The 26634-nt window shown below is 40.6% G+C and overlaps 1 protein-coding gene across 2 annotated transcripts in view; it reads right to left on the minus strand.

Annotated features, from left to right (window-relative positions):
- Positions 1-26634, minus strand: part of LOC144754510 (C-signal-like) — a 199281-nt gene that overhangs the window by 22299 nt on the left and 150348 nt on the right. For both annotated transcript variants that reach the window (XM_078642397.1, XM_078642398.1), the window contains exons 3-4: positions 8195-8382; positions 1772-1927 (exon numbers count right to left, since the gene is read on the minus strand). In XM_078642397.1, the coding sequence (XP_078498523.1) occupies positions 1772-1927; positions 8195-8382 (344 nt within the window). The remainder of the gene's footprint in view (positions 1-1771; positions 1928-8194; positions 8383-26634) is intronic.

Here is a 26634-nt window from a genome sequence, read left to right on the forward strand (position 1 = left end):
GTGTAGGAAGCGGGGATGTCTCCTTCTATGTTACCATTTAGTATTATTCCATTCAGGATAGCAAGTGATGATAGAATGATTTTCCCTCTCTTGTTTGATTTGCTTCCTGGGGGAAATTGTGGTATGGGTATTGCCAGTGCTTGTTCTTTTTCTCATGACTCTCGTATGTCCAGTAGGTCATAAGAAATTTGCCCGTTTAGATCGCCTGTTAGGAGCATTAGCGGGAAATCCTGTTCTTCAACCACCTTTTCAATGTCCTCAAGAATGTTTCACGCTAATGCATCCATTTTTCCTCCCGGGGGGAATATAAACATTGAAAATTAGCATTTTATTCGAACTTTTGGTCTTGTCTGACCCGATTTTGATCTTTATGCATTGGAAATTCTTAGAGTACGTAGATATGATTACCTGATTCCAGTAGTATTCTTCGGATAGAAGAATTGCTATTCCTCCTTTTGCGTGCACATGGGCTACCGGTTCTGCTGGGATATCGTATACTAAATAATCAGGGTGGTCAAAGTTTGTGGTTCCCCAGGTTTCTTGTAAAACCACTATCCCTGGACGATCTTGCATGATTGTTGTTAGTTTTTCATGGGTTTTCCCTGTGATGTTCCAGGAATACATGATTAGACCGTTGCTAAAAGGGGCGCTTGATTACGTGTCCCTGTTTTTTGCTGTTAAGATTCTCTGCTATCCATGCCCATGTGTTATCGATGGGTGCTTTTTCCTGGTTCAGAGAATTCTTGGTCCAGCTTCTCTTTATTCCGTTGGTAATTGAAACTGAAATGGCATCTTTGTATGAATTTGACCGGTTATTATTGCAGTGTTGGGTTGGTACCTCGTGCTAATGTCTGATTAAAAGGGTTTCTGATGTTTGTCCGTTTGTCTCTTTTTCTGGGGCCACATCGAATCCACATTTATGAAGGGTCTCTGTTTTTTCAAGTATAATTGCAGGAATGACTGGCGACCAATATTCTGCTACAGCTGTTGTCGTATTCGTTTTGTCTGGAAAAAATACTAGTTTGCTGTTGTTTCTTGCTAGTGCCTGTAGTGGTTGTATCCTTTGAAGGAGATTTGTTATTCTTTCTCGGTTTAGGGGATCTTCGCCGGAGGGAAATAGGTCTGTAATTTCCACTCTGCATATAAGACTTTTTTGCATTTGAATTGGCATCTTTCTAGTCGGTAGAGCCAGTTGTTGGATTTCCTTTTGTATCCATGGTTCTGTCTGAGTTTCTGGGAACAAAACTTGGAGTGGTGGAATTTAAAGGTAAAGAGTTAACCGTTTTCGTCTTTGAGGTCAAAAACTGATCACTTTCTTCCGTAATATGATTGGTTACACATATATTTTATACAAGAATCACGTTGGTTCAATAAACATTGAACACGTCCCACTGCGTATTCCTTGTACATTTCTCTGAGAAGAAGGGAGCACGAGTGACTGAGGGTTCTAGATCTGTTACCATAATTCCTGGGGGGGGATCACGGTTGTCATGTTCAGTGATTGCCAAAACCATTCAGTACCCCACTAGGTCTAGGGGGGCATATGGTGGCACTGTGAGCTAGCTTTCCTATAGAACAACATATCCCAAGGGGATACATAGATTCAGTCTGGCACCATCCCAACGGTTATGCTGTCCACAAACACGCAGTTCCTACCAGAGGGTGGAAATTACATGACAGTCCGACCCTGTAAATCATACCATAATAAGACACTTGATTGCAGCTTTGGAGCACCATGATGCCTATGCATATGCCGGGAAAATATATTTACCTTTGCGACTCTATAGGGGTAAACCTTGAGGAATATTTCTCCCTCGTGCACCAGCTGCATGGAGCCAGAGATGGAAGACATGTTAATGATCGCTGCCCGGTGCCAGCCCATACCATTGTGTTGCTGAGCTGCCTTCCTCAGAAGCGGGAGAAATGCCTGTGAAAAAAGTAAACAAAATGTTTTTGGCGTGGACGCATGTTATAAACAACAGGAGTCACCCATAAACCTATTGAGGACCTGGGTATAACTTGTAACAAGAAACGGCTAACGGTATACCCACCCAATTGCATTACAGCGCTACCCATCAAGCGCAAACATGTGTCTTGTGTCGGGCACTAGAAAAGAGTTGAGTGCGCAAGGATTCTAGAAAGCCAAATGGGGGACTAAAGTAACAAGCATTGGCAATGCAATAGGTCTCGCATTTGCGAGAGTTTAAGCTATTGGCATTGTAAACGACAATGCCTTTTATTTATGTTAAACCAACACGTAAATAAAAGGCATTGTCATTTACAATGTCAACAGCTCAAACTCTCTCAAATGCGAGACCTATTGCATTGCAAATGCTTGTTTTATAAGAAAAGGCGGTAGAGTCTTTGTGTTGTATAACAGTATTGAGAGGAGGACGATTCTACCTCTTCCGTCTTCACTCCCCCTTTGATTTCTTCAATGGCTGAGAGAGCCAGGGAAGCATCGGCCCTCACTTGGCCTTCCTTACGCCATTGTCGCCAGTTTTGCACAAGCACCAGGTTCAGTTATTCTTCAGCCTCCAGTGCTGCCATTCCTTGCTCTTGGTGCCTTGCTGGAAGGGGCATGTCAATCGTTTTCCAACTGTTTATTAGCTGTGATTGAAAGCAATGTGCGAAGCAGATAGATGCTGGAAGGTGTAGAGTTGTAGTTGCATTTATTTATCGTACTGACCTTAGCACCCTTTCCCAGCTCTGCCTGCCTCACGGTCTCCAGGACTGACTTGTAACTGAGCCAAACTCTGCCCGTAAGCATTTCTAAGGCACGGTCATACTAGGCTTCGGACCTGAATTGTAACTGACTCTACCCTTACCCCATCAGCCATTCTGAGGCCCAGCCTGTCATACACTCATCAGACAGGACTTGTAACTCACTGTCGCCCTTGCCCTACCAGCCTTTCTGAGGTCTAATCATATAATCTTCTGACTTGATTTGTAACTGACTCTGCCCTACCAGCCTTTCTCAGGCCCAGTTATATGGTCTTCAGACCGGACTTGTAACAGACTATGCCTCTCCCTACCAGGCTTCTGAGGCCTCATGGTCATCAGAAATGACTTGTACCTGACTCTATCCTTACCCCACCAGCTATTCTGAGCCCCAGCCTGCCATACAGTCGTCAGACTGCACTTGTAACTGACTCTGCCCTTGCCCTACCCGCCTTTCTGAGGCCCAGTCATATGGTCACCTGACCTGACATTTTACTGACTCTGCCCTACCAGCCTTTCAAAGGCCCAGTCATATAATCATCAGACCTGACTTGTAACGGGCGCAGCCCTACCAGCCTTTCTAAGTCGTCCATTAATTCTCCATGCGCCAGTACAGTGGTATGCAAAGGCTGTTCATATTTACTGAACGTGTCATAGGCTGGCAGCCCTCCCGGAGCAGAGGAGGGGTGGGGAAGAGCAACAGACAGGAAACCCAACACAATGGCATCGGACAGCAAGGCAGGAGAGAAGACTGGGGTCTGTGGCCAGAAAGAGGGGAGGACGCAGCATGACAAGAGGAAAGGGACCACCAGAGAGTGGGGAAAGGCGCCGGAGAGGAGATTAAGGGACGGGGGAAGGGAGGACAGGAAGAGGAAGTTCAGGAAAAGAGGGGGATGATCGCCGAGAGCAGAGCAGCCAGAGAGACAGAAGTACTGAGACAGCAGCGGGGAGCAGGGCAGGAGAGCCGAGCTGCGGTCCGGAGGGTGGAGCGGCCAGGCACCGGAGTGGAGGAACGGGTGAGTGAGCGCCACGCTCTCCACCCCCACCCCAAAACAAGCAGTCAGCCTAAAAGTGGCAAACACATGACAACTGCATGTGTGCGGTGTGACCTCTTGCGCTCAACCTCCCACACCCAGGCAATGCCGCTGCCATCTGACAGCTGTCGGAAACTTTGCACTGAACTGTCAGATCGGACGGCTGCACAAATACAGAGAACGCCAAGCTTCTCTTGTGTGCGCTAGAAGACTCCCTCCTCCTCCCTAATCCTTTATGGAGAGTCTCAACGCCGAAGGATTAGATGACAGCCCGGGCTTTCATTTCATCAATCATTCAGGTGTGTTTCTCCCGTCATTAAACTTGAAATGAAGCCAAACTACAACTCCCAGCGTGCATTGTACTTGCAGGTTAAAAACTAGTGTCAAACCACCAGTGAGAACCAGTGGTGCGCGCGCACCACAGAGGAGCAGGGCCGGGAATCGAAAGTAGTGGTGCGCGTGCACCACAGACGAGCGGGGGAGGGAGCGAGGCGAACGCGCGCTCCTGCACGTGCTGGCCACTGTCGGGAATGGGCGGAGCAAAGGCGGGACATGGCCCGCCTTTGCCCAATTGCGTGCTGGCTTTTAAAAAAAAAAGCATGTGAAAGCTAATGCGAGCAGCGGAAAGCTGCTCACATGCAGCTTTCAAAAACCCCACACAAAAGGGCTCTCGCTGCGCGAGCAGTGCTGAGCACTGCAATGCAGGTGCGAACCCTAAAAAGGAAGAAGCCAGTGCAGCTGAAGACGCTGAATAAGGCTTAAGGTCCACACACCGAAAAAAAGACTAGTGCACTAACCATCAATCCAGTGTACAGTTAAAATCCATGTTATAACTAGGCGGAAAAATAAATAAATTAGAGTAACAGAGCCTGTATAGGGTGGCTTCAATAACAGAATTTATGGTTCACCATTTATACAAAATCTATTTTTGAACAAAGACATGTAATAAATCATAACAAAGGAGAAATAACCGTGATAGACAAAATACAAACAATTACGAATAGTTGAATAAATCTCTAAGACAATTAGCAAACACATAAAAATGTAATCTATCCCCATGAATAATAGGCTACAAAAAGGGCTAATCTACAATGAGTGAATTGCTGTAAATGATAGGAAATATTGCCATGTTTAAATGTCTTTGTGTAGAACGTATAGACACACACTGAACAGTTTTGGCATTTGTAATGTCCTGTGATCTGCGGCAAACCCCACTTGGAAGTGATAATGACCCCAACAATCGAATTGCGTTTGTATCGACTTTCTGTCCGTCCACCAATAAAATCATTAAGTAAGATCATCAAAAGGATCTGGATGATGCTCCATTTTCATCAGCTATTCTCAGACGCCCCACTGTTTTCCTACAAAAGCTGATGTAACCCGGGAGATCGTTTAGTCCATGCCTTTACTTGGACTTCCATGGAAAATCTCAATGATCACACTTTCACTTCGAGTTGGGGTTTACCGCAGATCACAGGACATTAGAAATGCCAAAATTGTTCAATGTGTGCCTATACCTTAAACAAATATAAATTTAAACATAGCAACATTACTTATCATTTACAACAGTTCATTAATTGTAGATCTAGCAATGTGGTATACAATATTTGATGCCCTTGTGGCCTTCTATATGGGGGCTGCACATCACAAACTATTTCTGCCTAGTTATTATACTGATGTTAACTCTACACTGGATTGACGGTTAGAGCACCAGTGTTTTTGAGTGTGAAAATCTTTAGCTGTATTTAGCGTCTCCTGCTTTACAGGACTTTCCCTTTGTATCCTATGCCCATGTGCGTTCTAGTCTTTTTGAGCACCCGACACGAGATGCATGTTTTTTCGTGACCCTCTGAGCACCTTATGCCTTACGGGTCTACTCATTTGAACATTCTAGTCTTCCCTGAGTATTTCAAGTCACATGCATGCCCCATTCCCCTTTTTATTTCTGGATGCCGGCACCACTTTATTGACATGATTTTCTCATGCTCTCTGGTGTGGCATTTTTCATTAATACTGGATTATCTCCTTACAGTACTTTTTTTTCCTTCAGAGTTTAGACCAACGTCATTTCCTTGGTTACCATTTATTAACTTTGAAAGGGGCTAATCGTATCTCTTTTCTTTAATTTCATTCTTTATTTATAACTTTGGGCCTCTGCTGCTCTTACACTTAATAGAACGTCACGCTGCCAATTGAATCAGCAAGTCTGCTTTAATTTTTAAACACAGGCACATTTTATGAGTGGCAACACCTTTTTTCCCCTGTTTGTACTATACTGACTAGTGGTTTTCCTTTGCTTTTTTCTTACAGTGCGAGTACTGACTTTGCAGGTATTTCTAAACTGACCGTCTGTTGTGGTTTTAAAATTATTCTTGACAATTACTATAAAAAGTCTCAAATATGTTTTTTTTTATTGTCGTAATTCTCTCCAAGCAGCAATCCTTCCTCTTAAAATAATGTTTTCCTGATGATGACCTGTTGAATCATGTAAGGTTTAAAAGCAGTTGGCATTATACTAGCTGAAAACAATTTGGACTATTATATACTTATAAAATCAATGGGATCATTAAAAATGATCAATTATACCAAGAAAATTGTTGAAAGTGTTATTTCTTATCGCTGTCCCTCATTTTTTCTTGTTTAACATTTTGCACCGCCTGCACAATTTCTGAGCACGTTTATGCACATTGCACGTGGGACACTTTTCACTTATGTACTTAATCTTAAAAGCCATTAAATATTTTAATACTTTTTTGGATAAATCCCGCTTTTGCTTCTCTCTTTTTCTTCTGTCTTTTGATCATGTAATATAATTTCTATAATAAGATATTAAGGGCCATATGTATCAAAATCTTCCTCTGCGGTTCTCAAATAGCGATTTTTTGCAAATCCCAATTTGAGAATCGCAAAACGCTATGTATGTAGGAATTGCAAATAATTTAGCAAATCCTACATATTCCTTAATTGTGAATTGAAAATTGCGATTCGCAATTAAGGAATACCTTCCCATTCACTCCTATGGGCCTAAAGGCCCATATGAATGAATGGGAAGACATTCTCAATTTGCGATTCTCAATTAGAGAATCGCAAATAGAGAATGCAATTTCAAGGGTGCTAGGGTGTCAAAAGGACACCCTGTTGCACCCCTAAAATGTGCATGTGTGCACATGTGGCACACATACATGCCCCAAGGGCATGTATGTGTGCCACATGGCACGTTTGAAAAATGCAAAAAAGTGCACTTGAAGTTGGTGGTAATTTGCAATTCCTTAAGGTCAAATTGCACTTTTTCTGTGTTTCTTACATTGCATTTAAGGAATAGCAATTTGTGATTCCTTAAATGCAATCGCAAAATGGGGAATCGCAAATTTTGCGATTCCTTATTTTGCGAGAAAGTTTTCCTTCCATACATACCACTGACCCCAAATGCGATCGCAAACGCTGAAATTCTGCGAATTTCAGCGTTTACGATCATCGCAATTTGGAATGATACATATGGCCCATAATGAATAGTTGTTTGTTTGAATAATACCTATAGGGAATTGTTTTATTGTTACAGTTTGGAGCAGACATAACACCATGGCCTCCATGCACTCAACTTCAACTCAACTCCAAAGAAATTTGCAACAAGAACAAATATAACACTAAATCTATTTTGGCTTACTCAATCTGTCACACACAGACTGAGTTTTGAAATACCCTAGGGGTTCAGGTACCTGCTGCTCAGATCTTTGTTCATCCATTAATATCCAGCGTATATTAATGGTAAATTAACTCTGGTGGTTAATGCACATGCTGGCAAGATGTGCATACTGTCTGGTCACAGGTTTGATGGATATGCAAAGGATTTCGCTGTTTTTGAAGATGGTACGGGCTTGCAAAGGGAGCCAATGGAGTTCCATCTGGGTGGGGGTGATGTGATCACATTTCTTCAGGCCCTGGATGAGACTTCCTGCTTCGTCTAGGATGCCCTGCAGGGGATTAGCTTGTGTATGTGGTTTTGAAGAGATAATTCATTTCTCTTGCACATGCCATCAATGATTAAACTAATATAGCTTTTGAGATTATATTGTGGGATGAGAACCTTTTGCTCCAGAGCAGTGAGCACTGGTGGCAATCTTTCCCTGCAGGATTCCAAACCTCCGGTGGCGGTCCAAGCTTCTCATTTTACCTGCCTTCATCAGAACACAGCAGTCTGCTATTACAGTTTGATTACCTTAGATGTTTCTTAGATATAAATCATACCCTAGAAATCCCCCGGAACAAAGGATGACCAAACTCTCCAGCATATGGAGCACGTACCCTCATCCCTGGACTATTGAGGAAGACTTGTTTCACAGTTCACCATTTATCTTCTGCAGAACATCCAGAATAAAGTAGAGTATACATATTCCATCCAATGACACAGGCAGTGTCTTGGAAGGCTGACTGCCTCTCACCTTGGTGACCATGAGTTGTGCCACGGTGTTAGTTTCATAGACTTGTAGCATGGCCTCCATTGTGACCTGCTCTAGGCTGCCCATAATGTTTATGCCGGCGTTGTTGATCAAGCAGTTTAAGCCATTCTCTCCCACCAGCGCCTCTACTTGATGAACCAATGCTTGGCGGCTTTCTTCATTGACTACATCTGCAGTAGGTGGAAGAAACAGACAGCGTCATGAAACAGAATTTGTAAGGTGTAAGATCACCATAGCATATACGATGTGAGAACTATAAATAAAAGTGAGGAACAGAAAAGATGACACGTGTGACAGAAAAATGCATGCCACATTGGCTATTATGGTTACAACAGCATTTACATACTGGTCAGTCGGTAGACTCACTGCACTGTTCAGGTGGTCAATTGATTGCAATCATGCCTCCCTACAATGTTTTCATTCCAGAGCGAGGCAATCCTGGAGGTCAGGAAATCCAGGAAGATCGTACTGAGAGCACTGGACATCAAATCAACGGTGCCAGTTCATCAAAGAAAATCACTGTTAGATGCTAACATAGCTTAAACCATCTTTAACCGGGAAGCATGGAATTTTACTCTCAATTACAAGGACACTGGAATCCGAGTTGAAATCCAAAATAGTATTTCTAAGCGATGGAAGCACCAGGGATAAAATCACTGCACTTTGGGGCAAACAGCGTTCAAAGAGTGAAGCATGCTCTGAGGCACAACCTGGAAAGTTCCACCCCACACATTGTTTTGGCCATTCAATAACCCTCAATACAAAATGCAACAATCATTCAGTCATTTTCTTTCTTCTAATGTAACTTCTGAAATGTTTTCCAACTTCAACTGCTGTTAATACTCTTAACGTGGAAGAGAGGCCATAACATCTTCCAATGTCCCAGACCAATCGAGAAGCATATTCACACTTTTCAATACTAAGAAGAGGCTGAAGTTAAGATCCCGGGTAAAAAACATAAAAACATTGAGTTACCCGGTCAAACCATGTACAGCACTATTCATGACAGAATTTCTGACCTCATTATCTGTAGATCTTGCTCAACATCATATGCTGTGGGTAGAGTTCCAAACTTACAGAAACATATAATCATTCCATTTCCTACTAGATCAATCAAAAAACACTCAAAACCTAACTTACCATCAGCCAACCTTCCATCTACATTTCCTTTGCAAAATCTTAGACAAAAGTGAGCTTTAAAAATACTTCCCCATAGGCCATACATTTGTTTTCCTTGTAGCATGCTTAGAATTAGAACGGTATGTGTGAATAACTGTATGATAAAAAAAGAATTTCAGTTATTGAAATAAAAATGAGGAATCATGAAAAGAAAACATTGAAACTTCATTCTGGCCTGTGTAACCTGTTGGCCCTTATCAAGGGCTGCATACCTGGTATCGGAATATTTATCTTACCTGACCCTCAGAATGACTACCTTGTCTTAAATATTCATTTCTTAAAAGGATTTCCATAAATCAATACTTCTTTGGCAAAGATTTAAAGTAGAGAAGAACATAGTCAAGATGAATAACCACTACTGAAAACACCTAGAAACAGTTAACCCTGTGAAAGTACAGTTTCTCTTTTTCTGCCTATATGTCGTTCATAAGGACTTTTTCAGGAAAGTTCCAGCGGTCTCAAGATCAGTTGTGAAAGGACATTTGCTTCTCATTTTAAAATTCAGTTAATAGCCACCCACTCTTCTGAAAAAGATGATGCCTCAATTCTTAGTATTTGTGCCCCACATCTAGCTGGTGGTTATAGTTCAATTTCAAACTCATTCAGAAGAATATAATTTAATAGACTCTTTATCAATGTGAATTTTGTCCTAAGCATTCTGAAGATGTCTACCATTTTTCAGGCAATGGACGTCTTGCTTCAGGCTACCGATGGTGGTACTTGCTTGCTCATGCTACTGGCTTTCACAGCAATAATAATGTTCATTTGGCTTGGTTCATGGGCTTGAGAAGTGAAATCCTACTCTGATTTTCAACCATTCACTTTGTATAGACACAGGGTAATAGAGATCCTCCCACACATCATTTGTTGCATACAGTATGCCTAAGGGATACATACAGTTTCCATTGTCTCTACCATGTACAGGGAGGCATCAGGGGATCCAGTGGCCCTTCTTGATGGTCTTGGAGATTTCAATTTATTCTTGTGCACAGCTTTGATGTCCCTGGTCCTTTAGCACAATATACATCTCAAGAAGATGACGAAGCAGGTTTGAGACTCAATCCCCATACAACAGTGTAGTTACTTATAGCCAAATGAAAACATGCCTTAGTTTCTATCTGGCCTACCTAGTTCGGTAATAAGTGACATTGTACCTTCACCAGTGGATTCAGCCAGAATTTTTACTAGATTTTAAATTATCACTGCACATAAAAGGGCCAAGTGACAAACTATTAGTAGACTCTTCAAAGATGGGCAAGACTTCTGCCAAGATTGATCATTTTTTCGCTCTGCTGTTACTTCTCTGGTGTACGCAGAAAAGACAATGCAGTACTGATGTGCACATAAATGTGGTGAACACTACTTTCCTTTCTGAAGCCAGGCTCATTGCCGGGGAAACACAGTTTGATCACGTTTTAGCCATATTGGGTCCTAGCAGTGGCTTTTTCTTGAATTTTGTGTTCAATTCAAATTGGGCTGAATGATCTGCAAAGTATACGTAGGAAATTGACCTACTTGGAATCTAAACTATTATTTATTGGCGATGTGTGTGTAAAACACAGCAATCATAATTGCACTTGGACATTATCAAAATATGTAAATCTCAGATTGTGTTCTTCAAAAGGTGAAGGCATTAACAAATGTTTTGTTTGAGTGAGTTTACAATTACAGGAGTTCCAACAGATATTGTGTTGGCTGCAACAAGGCTGGCAAGGGAGTAGTGGTTTTGTGCATGTAAACGTTTTTGCGACTGGGAATGTTTTACAGTTAATGTACTTACTTTTCATTTAAATCTTTTAAACCCAAAATGTGTGCAGTGATCAGATGTTCTCAACATCACAGAACCAGAATTGTAAACGGTATAACCAAGAGCAGCGATGTGACAGCTGTGACTGGGTCACACATATATCAAAACATGGTCATGTGCATACAGAAGGGCATTACCTTCTCATCAAACATCCTCGTCACAGTCCTAACACAAGGGGTCATCTCATCCCACAAACAAAATTTGGGCTAGCCAAACCAAAAAACACAAAACAAAGTATTTTTAATCAGGTCCCTAAAATAAGCTCCTCCCTTTTACTAAAAGCAGGCAGAGCAGTCCCAGCTGTATCAACGTCCTGCTTTCACCAGTCTCAGGTACATATATAAAGGTGTCTATGCTTCATCCAGTGGTGAGTGAGTTTATATTTTTAATAGTTAAATATACAGGTTTTCCTTAATCCTAACACTCTTTCAAAGGTCCCCTGTGGCTGTACGTGAGCCAGGGTAGTTTCTTTTATCAAGTAAAACATGAAGGTCTTGCCTTAGCGGAACAGTATTGCTCATACCGCTTACCCACCCTGTTGATACAGGGCATTCACTTTACATGCTATTAAAGTGGAATTACTTTCTTGGTGAGCCACTCTCCCTGTGTGGTAAGTCGAGTTTGGGGGCTACAGATGGCATTTGGGTATTGGTGATTGAGAGCACAACATAGTTTCAGGATGGCTGGCGTCTTGAGATCTCTGAAGGCCCCAATATCTCATCAACATGGAACACATACTCAAGCATGATGTTCTGGGTATGTTTCCTGGTAGCAAGATTGCTGTGCCTCTCATAGAAACATGGAGTCTCGTAAACACACACACACGCACACACACACACACACACACACACACACACACACACACACGCACACACACACACAAACGCAGCAGTATTGTCCTTGTGAGCAAAACATTTCTCCAGAAGGGTCAACATGGCTTGCAAACAGTGCAAGTACAACATTTGTAATAAAAGCCAGTGCAAAGGGACTTACACCAAGCAGTCTTTATTAAGAGATTTTCAATCTTTTGCTTATCAAATGCAACAAGGATCCTATTGTTTTGCCTCGTTTCCTATTTTGGCAGGGGGTGTTTATTTTGTTCCTGAAAATGTATAGGCCCCAATTCTGTATCCTTGTAGACTGCCTAGCCCTTTCGAAACATGATTTACAGCAGAGGCGTGTGTCTTACTAAATCTCAGTGCCCCTCGCAATCCACCTTATCCTCCTCCTAAGGCATAACTATCTCAGTCACCTTCCAGAGATCAATTGCCTTGTGAGAAGTAATTTTCAAAATGTCTTCAGCATTTGGAAGGGTACAACAATTGACATGTGGGTTTTTACAGTATTTCCAGATGGCTAGCAGATTCAATTTCACGAGACCCAAAGGATTTTTTTCTTCCCACTCCTACTCTTCGTTGTTACATTCATCGTCAGGCTCAGCTCAGTTCCATTCATTGCATGTTGGACAAAAAGAGATAACCTAGAGACAAGTGAGACACTGGGGTGTTATTTAATCATGTTTATGCTGGAGATGCCATCAGGAGAGGCCAGGTATTTTTTTCTCTAAAGATGTTCAACTTCCCACTTCTTACTCAACCCCTTTCCCTTTTAATATAGTGATGCACCAGTCCATTCTGCTTTTAGTTGCTCCAGAAGATGTCCTAGCTTCTTAAACCTACTTGATACTGATTTTCACTTTCCCATTCACCAGAGCATACAAAAATGTCTTCAATTCTGCTTATTGGGAAAACATTTCCACTTTCAAATTCTGACCTAATGGTTGGCAACGGCCCCTAGAGTCTTCACAAACACATTGGCTCCACTGGTGGACAGTTTGCATTTACAAGACATTAGAGCCTTTCCTTAGCTGGAGGATTGGGTAATCTGCGCTACTTCTTTTTCCAAGGCTTGCAATGAGGTCCAAAAGGTGTGAACAGCATTACAAAAAATGGGTGTTTCATCAATTGGAAGTCATCCAAACAAATCCTCAATGCATCAAAGCAAATTCAGAAAATACATTGTTCAAGTCCTGCTTCACCCTCCGAGGAAGGTGAACTTGGTGAATTGTTTAGCATCTACATTGGCCAAGGCATCAGCCCAGTAGACCGGTTGTGCATACATAGTGAAATGGCAGCCTGTCTCTTGATGGTTCTTATGGCAGGTCTTCACCTTCACTGTACAAGATCATCAGGACCTTAAGTGGTGGCTGTTTCCAGGGAATTTAGATGCAAGGAGTGTCTCCAATTCCCTCCCTCCACCCCTGCAGGGTCTTTGTGCTCCAACAGAAGTAGAGTATTCCTCCAACTGCAAGTAATTAGTAGCCATTTTCTATGTTCTTTTGGTCTTTGCTCTTCTTCTTTGAGCTCAAGCAGTATGAGTCAGGATGGAGAATTAGGTAGCCAAAGCTTACATCACCATCAGAGCGAGTACAAGGTAGACATTTTGGCAGCTCTAGTTTAGAAGGTGTGGCTTTGGGCAAAATTCTCTATTCCTTCACTGTAGTTTATCTCAGCAGGATTGGAAAAGAGCAATTAGATCATCTGAGTAGGATTTTCCTTCCTTAATTTTCCAGTGCCGCTCTCCAGATCTTTTACAAGTAAGTTCAGTCAACCCTGCTTACATAGGTTTGCCACAGAAAAGAATGCCCTTCTCTCTGAATTTTGTTTCCTCCATCTCCAGAAGTCTGAGGAACAAATTATCTGTCCATAGCTTGGCCCCAGGGTCTTCTGTACACTTTTCCTCCAATTAGATTGATAGTAGAGTTTCTTCAGAAAATAAAAGAGGACAGAGCAGCAGTACTGTTAGTTGATCATTATTGGCCATGTCAGCCTTGGTATCCACAGTTGATACAGATCTTAGTTGGCCCACTCAGGATAGAAGAGGCAAGTTTATTACTGGAACTATCCAATCTCCAGATATTCCAGTTTCCTTCCTCGGGTGTCTTGACTTGGGAGTTTGTACCTTAAGGAGCTAAAACTATAAAGGCAAAGGCGGTCAAAAGAGGTTGCTCTTCATATTCAATGAACGAGACAGCAGAACAGCCTTAGTAGTTTTGGCAGAACCTGCCATCATTTTGAGAATTGGAATTGTTCCAAATGTTTTAAGGCAGACTCTTGTCCATAAATAAAGATCCTACACTTTCTTCTGCTGTTAGCATTTTCTATGATCAGGATTCAATGGACAGATATAAACACTTTCTGAGGTCCTTCTTTAGACTCAATTTACGAACTTATCTTTTCTCTCTTCAAAAGCTTCTTAAGAGATAACTGTGGATTTTCCGGTTTCTCTTTGAATTTACCACTGGTTCTGGAAAAATTACCGTTTGAACATCTAGTTACAGTGGAATTAAATTTTCTATCATCTAAATCATATATTGGTGACAATTTGTTTGTGGTGTCGAAGCCCTATTGTATATTAATCCCATCATCTCTGTTTTTCTCAAAGAAGCTGATTCTCTGGTGAGATCCAGTTTTTGCCTAAGATTTCCTCATATTTTCACTGTTACAATTTAGTTTTGGCAGTTTTCATTCCCAATCCTTCCTCTGAAGAGTAGGGATGATAATAGAGATTATCTGTTCAAATGTTCAAAGGGTTCTTTCCATACATTTGCCAAGGACAGACTCTTTTCCTAAGGTCAGATCTGTTTCTGTTAACTTGATATAGCAGGTCAAGACCGAGGCCCAACTACAGCCATGCAGCCACAATTAGTATATGGATCAAGTTGTCTAACTCTACGACATACCATAGGTTGTGCTTTACCAATCAAGGGCCAGATGGCAGCTTTATTAGGGCAATTTCCAATTCCTGGGTGACTTTGAAAGGGACTCAAAAGGTACTTATGTTGGCAAACCATTTGGTTTGGTCATGAAGCCCTCACCCACCAACCTAGTTGGTGGCATGCTTCATCATCGGGCCCACCACAGTGACACCGAATGTGTCCCGGGTGTGCTGCGACTCCAGATTACTGAGGAGCTGGTATACTTGCTGAGTGTGCAGTGTAGGTGAAAGGAAGTGAAAATTAATTTAAAAGCTATACAGTGGGTCCCAGTGCCCGAGGGTATATGGATAGACTTTAATAGCTGGGCCCTTGTTAGCAACTAAAAAGGCAAGCGGATGCGTTGGAGTGAATTATGATCTCCTGCGTCCTGTGTGGTCTACATGTTTCAGCCAGGCCTTTTGATTAAAACTGGCTTTCCTCAGGACCAATGAGTATGTGTAGGTGATAATAAATAATTTTAAGTGAATGGTGATATGATTAAAAAGTGTCGCACTCGCTAAGGTGCGTTATGTGTAAGAGGGGGATTCCCTCTACTTTAACTTGCTGCTTGCTGTTAAAGCCTCCTTGGGTCACCTGGCAGGGAGAAAAGACCGAAATTATCGGTCTTCGTGCTCCATACAGCTGTTGTCCTCCTGCGGTGTCCTGAGGAAAGCCAGTTTTAATCAAAAGGCCTGGCTGAAACATGTAGACCACACAGGACGCAGGAGGTCATAATTCACTCCAACGCGCCCGCTTGCCTATTTAGTTGCTAACAGGGGCCCAGCTATTAAAGTCTATCCATATACCCTCGGGCACTGGGACACACTGTATAGCTTTTGAATTTTCACTTCCTTTCACCTACACTGCACACTCAGCAAGTATACCAGCTCCTCAGTAATCTGGAGTCGCAGCACACCCGGGACACATTTGGTGTCACTGTGGTGGGCCCGATGATGAAGCAAGCCACCAACTAGGTTGGTGGGTGAGGGCTTCATGACCAAACCAAATGGTTTGCCAACATACGTACCTTTTGAGTCCCAACACACAACTTAGCTAGTCCTTCTTGATTACTCATATATAACCTAGGGGATCCGGACTAGCTTTCTAGTCCTCTCTCACTATTTTGATTATGTGACTTTGAAAGGGGCCATAGTAAGAGAGTACTGTAATGCAGCTTTGTGGTCAACCATTTTCCCGCACAGCAAATGTTTATGACAAGATATATACAATACAGATAGGAGAGAATTAATCAAATTGTAGTACTTAGTATGGTGATAAAATCAACACCATTAAGATGGTACTAATAGTATTAAGTAAAAAAAAAAGTCAGTCAGTGTGAGTGGTATGGAAAGAGACATTGTAAATTTAGTTACACAATAAATAATACCAGTAAAAATAATAAATATTATTAAATGAATGGCTTATTTAATGTGGTCCTAATGAACACAGGATTCAACATAACTGCTATCTCTCTTTTTGCTTCCGATATCAATGCGCACTCTTTCTTGAATTATTTTTCAATCCTGTTTTTTTTCTAAATCAACTTAAGGTAGGAAGATTTGAGCTCTTAGGTTAATTTTTGACCTGCTTGTGAAGTTACTTTGCAGAATGCTTCCTCTCCACTGTCCTTGATGCTTGCTGCCCAACTTAGATGTGAAGGATTTGCTGGGCAGAATGTGTCTGACTCTGAATCAAGGGACAAAAGGAACTTAAGGTTTGCACTTAAATAGAGTGAGTTGGTGGAGCCTCATTTCTACCATTCACAGCTTCAACCAGGGCCTTTAAGGTGGCCAGTGCACTCATCATGTGAAGAAGCTTACACCCCAGGTCACACTGCATGGTTTTTAAACTGTGGAAACCAAGCACAAACTCCTCCCCATGGATTCTGCCACACTTCACCCTTTGACCCTACCAGATGGAGTGGGGTGAGCTCCACACTTTGAAGACTACTGCCATAGAGAGTTCATGAACTCTATCTTTGGACCTATAGTTCATTTGGGAACGTTCATCTCAAGTCTAAAAGTTGGGGGTTTAATTTCCAGTCTTTCTTTTTATGCCTGTGTGTTTCCTAAGTCTGTGGACTGGTCGAATCACTATCTCTTTCTTTCATTTTTACTCACAGTAGAGTCAATAAATGAAGAAGTTTAACTTTGTTTCAACTTTCAAGAAATGTTAGGTAGCCACAGCGTATTTGCAGAGGGAGGCTAAAACACATGCTCAATAGTGGGAGGCTTCATTAGGTGAGGAGTGTAGAAAATGTAAATTCTTAAAAAGATTCGATTTAAATACCTAAAGAGCCAAATAACATAAAAGAGGCCTCCCCAGCATTTAAGTATGAATGGATGTAGGAGTATTGAAGGGCGGGATACCACCAGAACGGGGCACCTCTTCCATATTTATCAAGTCCTCTCTGATAATTTTTTGGTCGTGGTCACACAAGTTTGTTATTGGAGATCCATGACTTGCATTCTATCATTTCCATTAAAGTAAAGAGAAGCAAATAACCCACTTCCCAGAGCCTGTCCTCTTGCTGCCATTTCTGTGGTTCTCTAATATAGCCTCTACATTGCAGCTAGATAGGGTCGCTTATTTCACTTCCAACCTACGGTGGTTCAGTGAGTTACTTTACTTGGACTTTCCTACCTACTAGTGATGGGTGTTTGTGGCCTAAGCTACTAATGCCAGGATAACTTCCAAGTCCAATCTACTTTTTTATCTGGTTTTCCACATACTAAATCGAACCATCTTTTACATAATTACACTGATGTATGTCCTCAAAACGCTCTCTGGTATTCCAACACCAAATACAGAGTTGCTGTAAATGTTTGTTTCATCAGGGACAAAAGGTAAACTGCACAAGATTCTTTCCCCCACTGATGACCCTCCTCCACTTCCATAGTGCAACTACACCTAAAGGTTACAGTAACCAGAGGGACGTGGGTAAAAAGGTGGTAAAATGCCAGTATAGTAGGAAGATTACAGGCTGCATGGTTAAGGCAATTAGCAGCTTCTTCCAGCCCTAAACCTTTTAAGCCTGGTGGGAAAGTGGTCACTAGCAAGTTGTATGCTGCTACCACAGTCTGTGCATACTAGCAGAATGCAGGCATGTAACCTCCAAACAAGGCCACACACATATGGAGGCTCATATATATATTGTTTTTTGGTGGTGAGAAGGGAGACACTGGAAAGTAAGCTGGTGCATTAGTCAAATGAATGACATCGCTGATTAGCTTTCGGACCTCTAGTATCTAAGAGGAGTCCACCTTTTCACGAGCAAATTGATAACCTTCCACAGTTAGAAGCATGAAGGGGCAAGTATATTGTTGTGAACTAGAGAAAAAAAGTTGCTTACCTGTAACACCAACTGCACATCATGGGAATTTTCATTATATTTCATTATATGTTTAATCATGCGGTGAATCCAGAAATACTTTTCCAATATAGAGATAATATTCAGTTTTTTAGATAAACTGCCTGTGTATAGTCTCTATTTTATTTATTGTAGAAAAAGGAAATAAAATATTGCCCCATAGGCAAAAACACCCACATAAATCTAAGAACGTTTTTAAAAAGCACCTAGAACAACCTTACATCCCAAAGAGCTATTGTTTCTCTTGTTGTAAAGGAAAACATTTAATTAAATTGCCATAATAGGCATATGCAAACCCTAGAGTACAGAAAAAGATACTGTGGATTTAAGACAATCAAGGAGTCCCAATGTCCCACAAAGTGTCACATACCAGCAGCTTCTCAGTTTCATGTTGCGTTCTCGTTAGGAGGGTGCCATGTGCCAATTTGCACTATACCCTTTGTTATACTTGGCAGCAGGAAAGTTTTTTTTTTAATATAATGATGATTCCAATGATAGAGAACTGATGTTCCTGGTGAGCAGAAACCTTTTCTTCTTGATCATTCGGATTTTTATTATTAATAATTGGGAAAAAGTAGCTTGGTAGTTAAATTAATCATAGTCCTTATCAAGTCATAATGGCACTATCCCCTATAAGGTCCAGTTAGGTCTCAATACTTTAAACCTTAGGGCAACCCTTGGTGGCTGTAGCACAGAGCAGACAGGCTTAACTTAGAAGAAAGTTTTAAAGCATTTATCAGTACCAAAACAGTTAAAAAGTAGAAAAGACAACACAACAAAAATCCCACTCCAACATATGAAAATAGAGCTAAGATGAATGAGCAAATAGACACCAAAACGACAAAAAGCAGATGTAGAGAACCAAAGATATGTTTTTAAAAGGTGTAGATGTTTCGAGCACAAAAAAGTGCAAAGCACCAACCCTAGATATTTGGTTGCGCTGGTCCAGGACAATGTCGAAAGTTAAGGCTGACCACAATGGAGCATGGGCCGGATACAGGTACCAGGTTTGAACCAGTGGAAAGTTTGACCTTCTGACTTAATACCTGGAATGGAAGTAGAAAATACTTAGTGGGGAAAGCAGCAGGCTGTGGACAAGATGGGTTCCAGAAGGCCAGATAGCTGTGGGACGGAGACCCGATGAAGCCATTGGCTTTTGGTAGGAAAGTTCAGGTCAGGAGAAATCTGTAATTCATGGCCAAGGAAGGTCTCTCACTAGTTGGATACTTTTGGTGCCACCTTCAGGTTACAATTTCTACCTTTGGACTTAAAAACTCTTTTGGAACTTAAAATCCTTTCAACAGGCCGAATCAGCAAGTTGAGTCCCACTGACAATGTGATGTCAGCGGCTGCAGTTTGACATGGTCCGGTAATAGCCTCTATTTCTTTTGGCATAAATATTTGCAAATGTTTCTAAGTCCCAGCTTTTAGGGTTAGGCAGGAGGATACACAGATGTATCCAGGGGGCACTGGACCTCAGGGACACTACTTAAGAGACAAGACACACTCCTGAGGAAGCCACCAGCAGGGTCCAGGCAAGTCCAGTTTGAACTGGTCAGCTGGGCTTTTCAGAAATGTGGGCTTTTTCCAGCTTTTTGTGTCCCTGTAGCATAACATGAGGCTAGCCAACCAGCCCTTGAAATCCACTTTTCTGTCCTCGGTTCAAGTGGGATCAGGGCCAGTCCTTGGGTTTTCTCTCCACATGTTACAGTAGGTGCAGCCCTCTTTCTGAATTCCAAAGGGGGTTCAGCAAGTGCATTACTTCTTCGATCTTCCTAGGTCCTGCAGGAATCTGAAGAAGGTATGCATGCGTGACACTTTTTATGCCTGACAGTAGCTTACGGCTAAGGGAACATGGAAAAAGTTCCCAGGGACAACCTTACCCATTTTGACATCTCTTTCTAGGGGTTTGGCCCTAAACAATACCACAATGGTCTTCTCTAACAAATTCCAAAATAAGAGAATCTTTCTTCTCCTTGGCAGAGCTCTGGGCACACCCCTGAGGTCGGTCTAAGGAAATTAGAAATTCCATATGTAAACCAATGCTGGAACAGGCTACTATCCTTTCTCCCCTCAACTGGGGTTGGTGCCACTCTGCCTACTTTGACAATGGCAAGGGAAAGCCTTAGCGTGAATTACATCCCCTTTAAGCTTGTGCCTTTGGTGGGCACATCACACTAGGCCATCCTGTCAGGAGGCAGTCACACCTCCTTCCAGCCAAGGCCCTTTTGTTTCCCGTCCCGGAAGCAATTCACCCCTTCCAGCAGGTAGCCAGGTGACAGTTGGAGATTAACTCGGAAAAGGCTAATAGAGGCTTTAGGCAGGAAAATGGCAACTTTCCAAAAGTGGAACCTTCAAAATAGGAATTTAAAATCTCACTTGACCATTAGATTCGATTTTAAATTCATGAGTCCTTGAATCAGGGTTCTAGATTTTTCGGAACTGAAGCTATGCATGGTAAGGTATTATAATGTAACCAATTGCTTTTCTATGGCAGAGCCGGCCTTTATCACTTCCAGAACATGTAACTTTTACTTAAGTAGACACGTCCAACTTTTTAAATACCATGCCCTATGATCATTTAGGTCCTACTTTAGAGGTGTCTTGTCAGTGTTAAAGGAAAGATTTTGGGCCTAGCATAAGGATTTATTTGCCAGGATAAATTTGCAGGTTTAAAATTATTTGCTTTGTCACTACAGGGGTGGCAAAATAGGTGCTGCAGACCACCAGTGACATTTAACTTACAGGCACTGGGTACACAGAGTACCATATACTAGTGAATTACAGGTAAATTAAATAGGTCAATAAGGGATTAGCCAATTTTTTTGAGTGCCAATTTATAGGACTGACAGTGGAGTCCATTAAGCAGTCATCAGTCTTCGAGCATCGTCCTGTGCTCCGGTCCTGTTCCTTCTCGAGGGCAGGGCTGCAGGCATGAGCAAACTCCCTTGCCCAGTTCTGGCGCTGCTCACATGCAGCATGCGAGCAGCACCCCGATTGGAGGGAGCGGCCTCACTCGCGCTCCACGGCACACTGAAGGCCTTCACTTATCCTCAACTCAGCGGGGGAGCCGCTCCTGGATATTTGGATAATATAAATCTGTGTTTAAGCATGGTATTATCCGGTGTAACCCAACGTTCAGGTCACCTTTTCACAAAAATATTAATATAAACTTAGTGAAGACAATTTATCAAGGGCTTTCCTACTCTTAACAAGAGGAGAACAGATATGTCCTATTACAGAGACAGAAGAGATCAGAGCTCAGCAGTTAACTCTTGAATACCATTTGCACAAAAATGCTGCCTCCTGACATGTACGAGGATGAGGCAACAACATTTTCCATAGAAACATCTAGCATGTTAAGTTACTGAATCAATACTCATATACATTAAGGACTTCAAGTGTGCAAGTTTCACTGCCAATACATCTCTAAATTTGACCTTTTCTATGCCCAGCTGACTCATTATTTCAAATCCAAATACCTCAAAAACTACTGAACGAATTTGTACCAGATCAAAACAAACTGTGGCAAAGCCAACAGGCCTAGCCTTGATCAGAATGCAATTTATTTTTCTATTTTCCTTTTAAAATCATATGAAAAAAACATTTGATAAAATATAAAATATATATTTTAAAACATAATAAAAGTAAAGGAGTGGCCAAGCAACCAACCTCTGTTACTAAAGTGCAAGACAGCGAAGAATGAAGTGGGCTGACGACTAACCCCTGCTGTAGGTGATGATGGGTGGAAACAAAATACAAATTGCACTTTAACAGACAAATGGATGAAGAAAGCGGACTGTAAGCCTGTGTATGAATATTTGTATTTTTATTATGAATTTTTGGGGAAATCGAGCACGTACAGCAGCTAAGCTAGTCTCTAGGCCAGACCTAATAAGAACGCTTTCTAATTGAAATTCTACTGTAATGCTACATTTGTTGTAACTCCATCTAGTTTGCTCTTCGGATATGGTTTATAACGATTTTGTGCTGTTATGTTCAGCTGTTGCTGGTTATTGGTATAAATTGTGAATTTACAAACAGTCCATTGGATAGGTGATTTATGATTTTCATGGCAAGGGTGCATATCATGGTTTTGTAGTAGACTTTTAATGGATACATGTAGGAATTATTTTTAGTCAATTATACATACACATAAACACATTTCTTACTCAAAAAACTATGAATGAAATGTTATTTACATCAGGGGATGCGGAAAAAGATAAACTGTAAAGCCATCTAAACAGAATTGAAACCTGAGCTCTCTCCAGTGGTATTAGAAAGGGCTTATGTTGCTGAGCCAGCCTGTTGACCAAACACTTGGATGTTAACGGTCTGAAAGAGCAAACCTAGACAATGATCCTCTACCCACTGTCCTGAAGGTGTTGTTGATTAGAAAAAAGTTGTGATAAAAATTGACATAAGATTGCTCACTTGTGTTTTTAACAGCAACCCACGTGGGTAACATTTGGACTACCAATTACATTGTGTCAGCAATGCAACTCACTTGAGATGAATGCGTAATGAGGGGATAAATGGGGATTAGTGTTGCTGTTGGTCACGTGCTGCCTTTGAGAAATGACATCAAGTCTGAAACGAGTCAGGCTTGGTTCTGCCTTTTATGTTCTTTTCATCGAAGCTGTTTTTCCTGATAATAAACCTGCAACCTCTGAGAGTGCACTTCGCCTGGAAGCCACTGTTTTTGATTAATGCGGCCGGCATTGTGAAAGTGCACCACCGCAAGAAGGAAAAGCAAGTCCCTGGTATGTTTATTGGGACAGCAATAGAGAGAACCAGGTTGGCCTATCTAATGTTGCTTACGCTAAAATGTTGTTTGAAATGTTAAGGTCCTGCTTAAATAACAACTTTCTTTTCAACTGGACTTTGTAAAGACTGATTCAGGAGACAGCGATGGGCACCTACTTCGCCCCCAGCTATGCCAACCTGTTTATGGGCTGGTGAGAGGAGCAGGTGTCCAATGCACCCCAATAAGTCTGGAAGACATGAAGAAGGTGATCCTAAGGGTCAGATTTATTGATGACCTGTTTATTATCTGGCAAGATATGTGTGTGTATATATATATATATATATATATATATATATATATATATATATATATATATATATATATATATATATATATATATATATATATATACACACAAATACACATATATATGTATATACACGCACACACATATACAAATATATACACACACACATAAACACCTACACATATATATATATATATATATATATATATATATATATATACACTCCTACATCTATATACACACACATATATACACACACATGTATGTATATATACACACACACACACACATAGACACACACACATGAATGTGTGTGTGTGTATACATGCATATTTATGGGATCCTTAGACTATAGCACCAGAGAAAGCAAGAGGAAGGTTATCATGCCCACAAGAGGATATAGCGTGAACAAAGAAAAAGAACGTAAGACTGTGGCAGAGAGGGAAGAAGGAGATGGCAGGAGTGATAGAGACAGAAAGAGGGAGATATTTTTCAGGTCAGAAAATTCTAATATCATTAGAAATAAGCATAACATACAATTTAAGACATGCAACAAAATAGTACCTTAACAATTAGGAGTAGATCTATGTGAATGCAATATAGTTATAATATTAGTAACTTACATAGACATATTAGAAATAGTAACATGGTTAGTTTCTTTACTAATTAAAAGAGCCATTACAGCAATAGGTAGGGTAATAAAGTGAGAGTATTCTATATTGCAATACAGTTGATAATGTAGGAATTAAGAATCTGCCACATATTAGAAACAAAGGTGGAGGAGTCCTACTGTGGTTTTAAAAGTAAATAGTGACAGCGTCTAAGAATAAGTATCCATTCTCACGATCCATTAAAAGATAATAAATTAGCTTCTCTCCAATTAAATAAATTGATTTAATATTGGCGGATATAAGGAAATCAATTAGCTTACAGTGATTAGGAGAAAGTTAGTGTTTGATAGCGTTGAATTTACAAATAATGATATAAAATGATAAGTAAGGGTGCAAGCTAAAAAGCTGTCGTAAAGCCTATGTTTTAAGGAACCCACACTATTTTTTACAATGCCAGCATGCTGATGTGTAAATTAATTTTACTTTGAACAATTTGACTGGAGTCCAAAAACATTTGTGTAAGAAATAACCATTGACTTGTATAAGAGAGGCTGGGAGAAAACTAGAAATATTACATAAACAAACAGCTTTCCGTCAAACAATAGATGGTGGCGCATCAAGATCAGGATTCCATTGGTTTGCTATATTACTAAACGGGGAGTGATTATCAAGATTATCAAGCTTCTTATTGATTGTAGAAGCTATGTGACCTGACAGCTAAAAATGTCTACACATAGCTCCGTACCAATATTTTAGCAGAGGGTATAGAATCAAGATAGGCATTAACAACTGAATTACATAGCAATTCCTATAAAAGAAGATCTGATTGGGGGAGGTGATATTTAGTCCTTAAGCCACTAAAAGAATAAAAGGTATCTCCTTGGCAAATATCACTGATATAAAATATACCTACCTGAATCCAAGAAACCCAAAAGGATATTTTTTTATTAAGTTGTAAGTTAAGATTATGCAAAGGCGAAACTTTTTTAGAAAATCGAATGTTGATGGTAAACTCATTATGAGAGGAGAGGAATGGAATTCTAGCAACAGCAATGATAGGTGACATTTTACTAATTTTAAAGTTGACCATGGTGAGAAATGCAGGTAAAGTAAAGGGATGTAAGAGGTTATATCTCATAGAATCCATTTAGGAGCTGACAAACGATTAAAAGATTGAAATCATAATGAACTTTGTGCAATGAAAAAAGACTTACAGTATTTCTTAAACTTAGGTGGACCAATACCAAAGTTTAAATTAATGGTTTGTATTGTTTTAATACTAATGCGTGCAGGTTTGTTTTTCCACATAAAATGTTTGATTAACTGATACAACTTATTAAACAGACTGGAGGAAAATCTAAAAGGTGACATAGATTATGTGTAAAGTATTTGGGGAGTAATAACCATTTTACCAAATAGAAGGAATGGGGTTAAGGGATCTCAGGACCGTCACAAATACCTCCAAGACCGCACTCCATAGTCTGAATTCAAATAAATATGTATCAACCTATTTAGAGGTGCAAGAATTTCTGAGTAGTATTCACAATCATTGAATAGTTGTTATTTATGACAAAATTACTACCCAATTACATCTACGTTGTCGTAAAATCAGTCTATATTAGAGCTTCACACAACAGCCAACTCATGGTTCAAGGTATGATACTCTTCTTCATGGCTTTTTAAATCTTGTGTAAAGAATTTATATCCCTTGTGAAACAAAATTTCAATCATGATTGTTAATATAGATGGCTGTTCCATATCGGTATCAACAGTCCAGCCATCTCGGCGCATCAAATCTTCCTTAGCGAGTGATCCTGTAAGTGTGATAATGCTTTCATATTCCTGCTAATGTGTTTCTTAGAAACTTGTACAGAGATTGGGGCATTCCAAAGGTCTCACTCTCCCAATCTCGTTAATGATCGCTCTAAATATAAACAAACTGTAGCATTTGTATTACTCTGCATCAGTTCATCCCAAAGCAAAGAGTTTAGTGATTTGGACTTTGTTAATTTCAGCTTGTAACAAAAGATTAAATAGCCTTTTGCCTAGCTAGAACTTGATTTATTTATCCAAACTTTAATTAAACCCGAGTAGAAAGGCTGATCTCAGCAGCCAGAAAAATTGGCTATACGTCTTTATCATGAGATTATCAATTGGAATGGCATCAGTGATAAACAGGGCTTCACTTCCATAGCTTATTTTTGGTGAAAAGTTTGCCTTCACTACGTTCACTATTGGATCTAATAGTGGGCCCTTCAAAGTGTTATAGAGTGTTACGAATGCGGATAGTAGTGTTTGGGCATTCACATGGATATACTGCTTATGAACTAGAAATGACCCTTTATGATTTTTATATTCTCTGGTCCCTTCAATGAGCTTGTTGTTTAAAAACCAAGACTTCTGCTTTATATTTGTTTTGCTAATTACCGTCGTTTTGGTTACAGTCACATACTCTTTGAGTAGCTTCCCGTCAAAGTGTGAAGACTTCCAAATAATATTTTTAAAATAGTCATTTAGTATACAGATTGTAGAAACGGCAGGAAGTCAGTAGGTAGGCAATCTCGGCAAACAACAATCTCTTTAATAGATGGAAGTCAAGTAATCAAGGAGGAAACAACGGAAAAGATATCTGTAGAATGAATAA

The sequence above is a fragment of the Lissotriton helveticus genome, chromosome 5_1 (genome assembly GCF_964261635.1).
Source record: "Lissotriton helveticus chromosome 5_1, aLisHel1.1, whole genome shotgun sequence".
NCBI classification, from domain to species: Eukaryota; Metazoa; Chordata; class Amphibia; order Caudata; family Salamandridae; genus Lissotriton; species Lissotriton helveticus.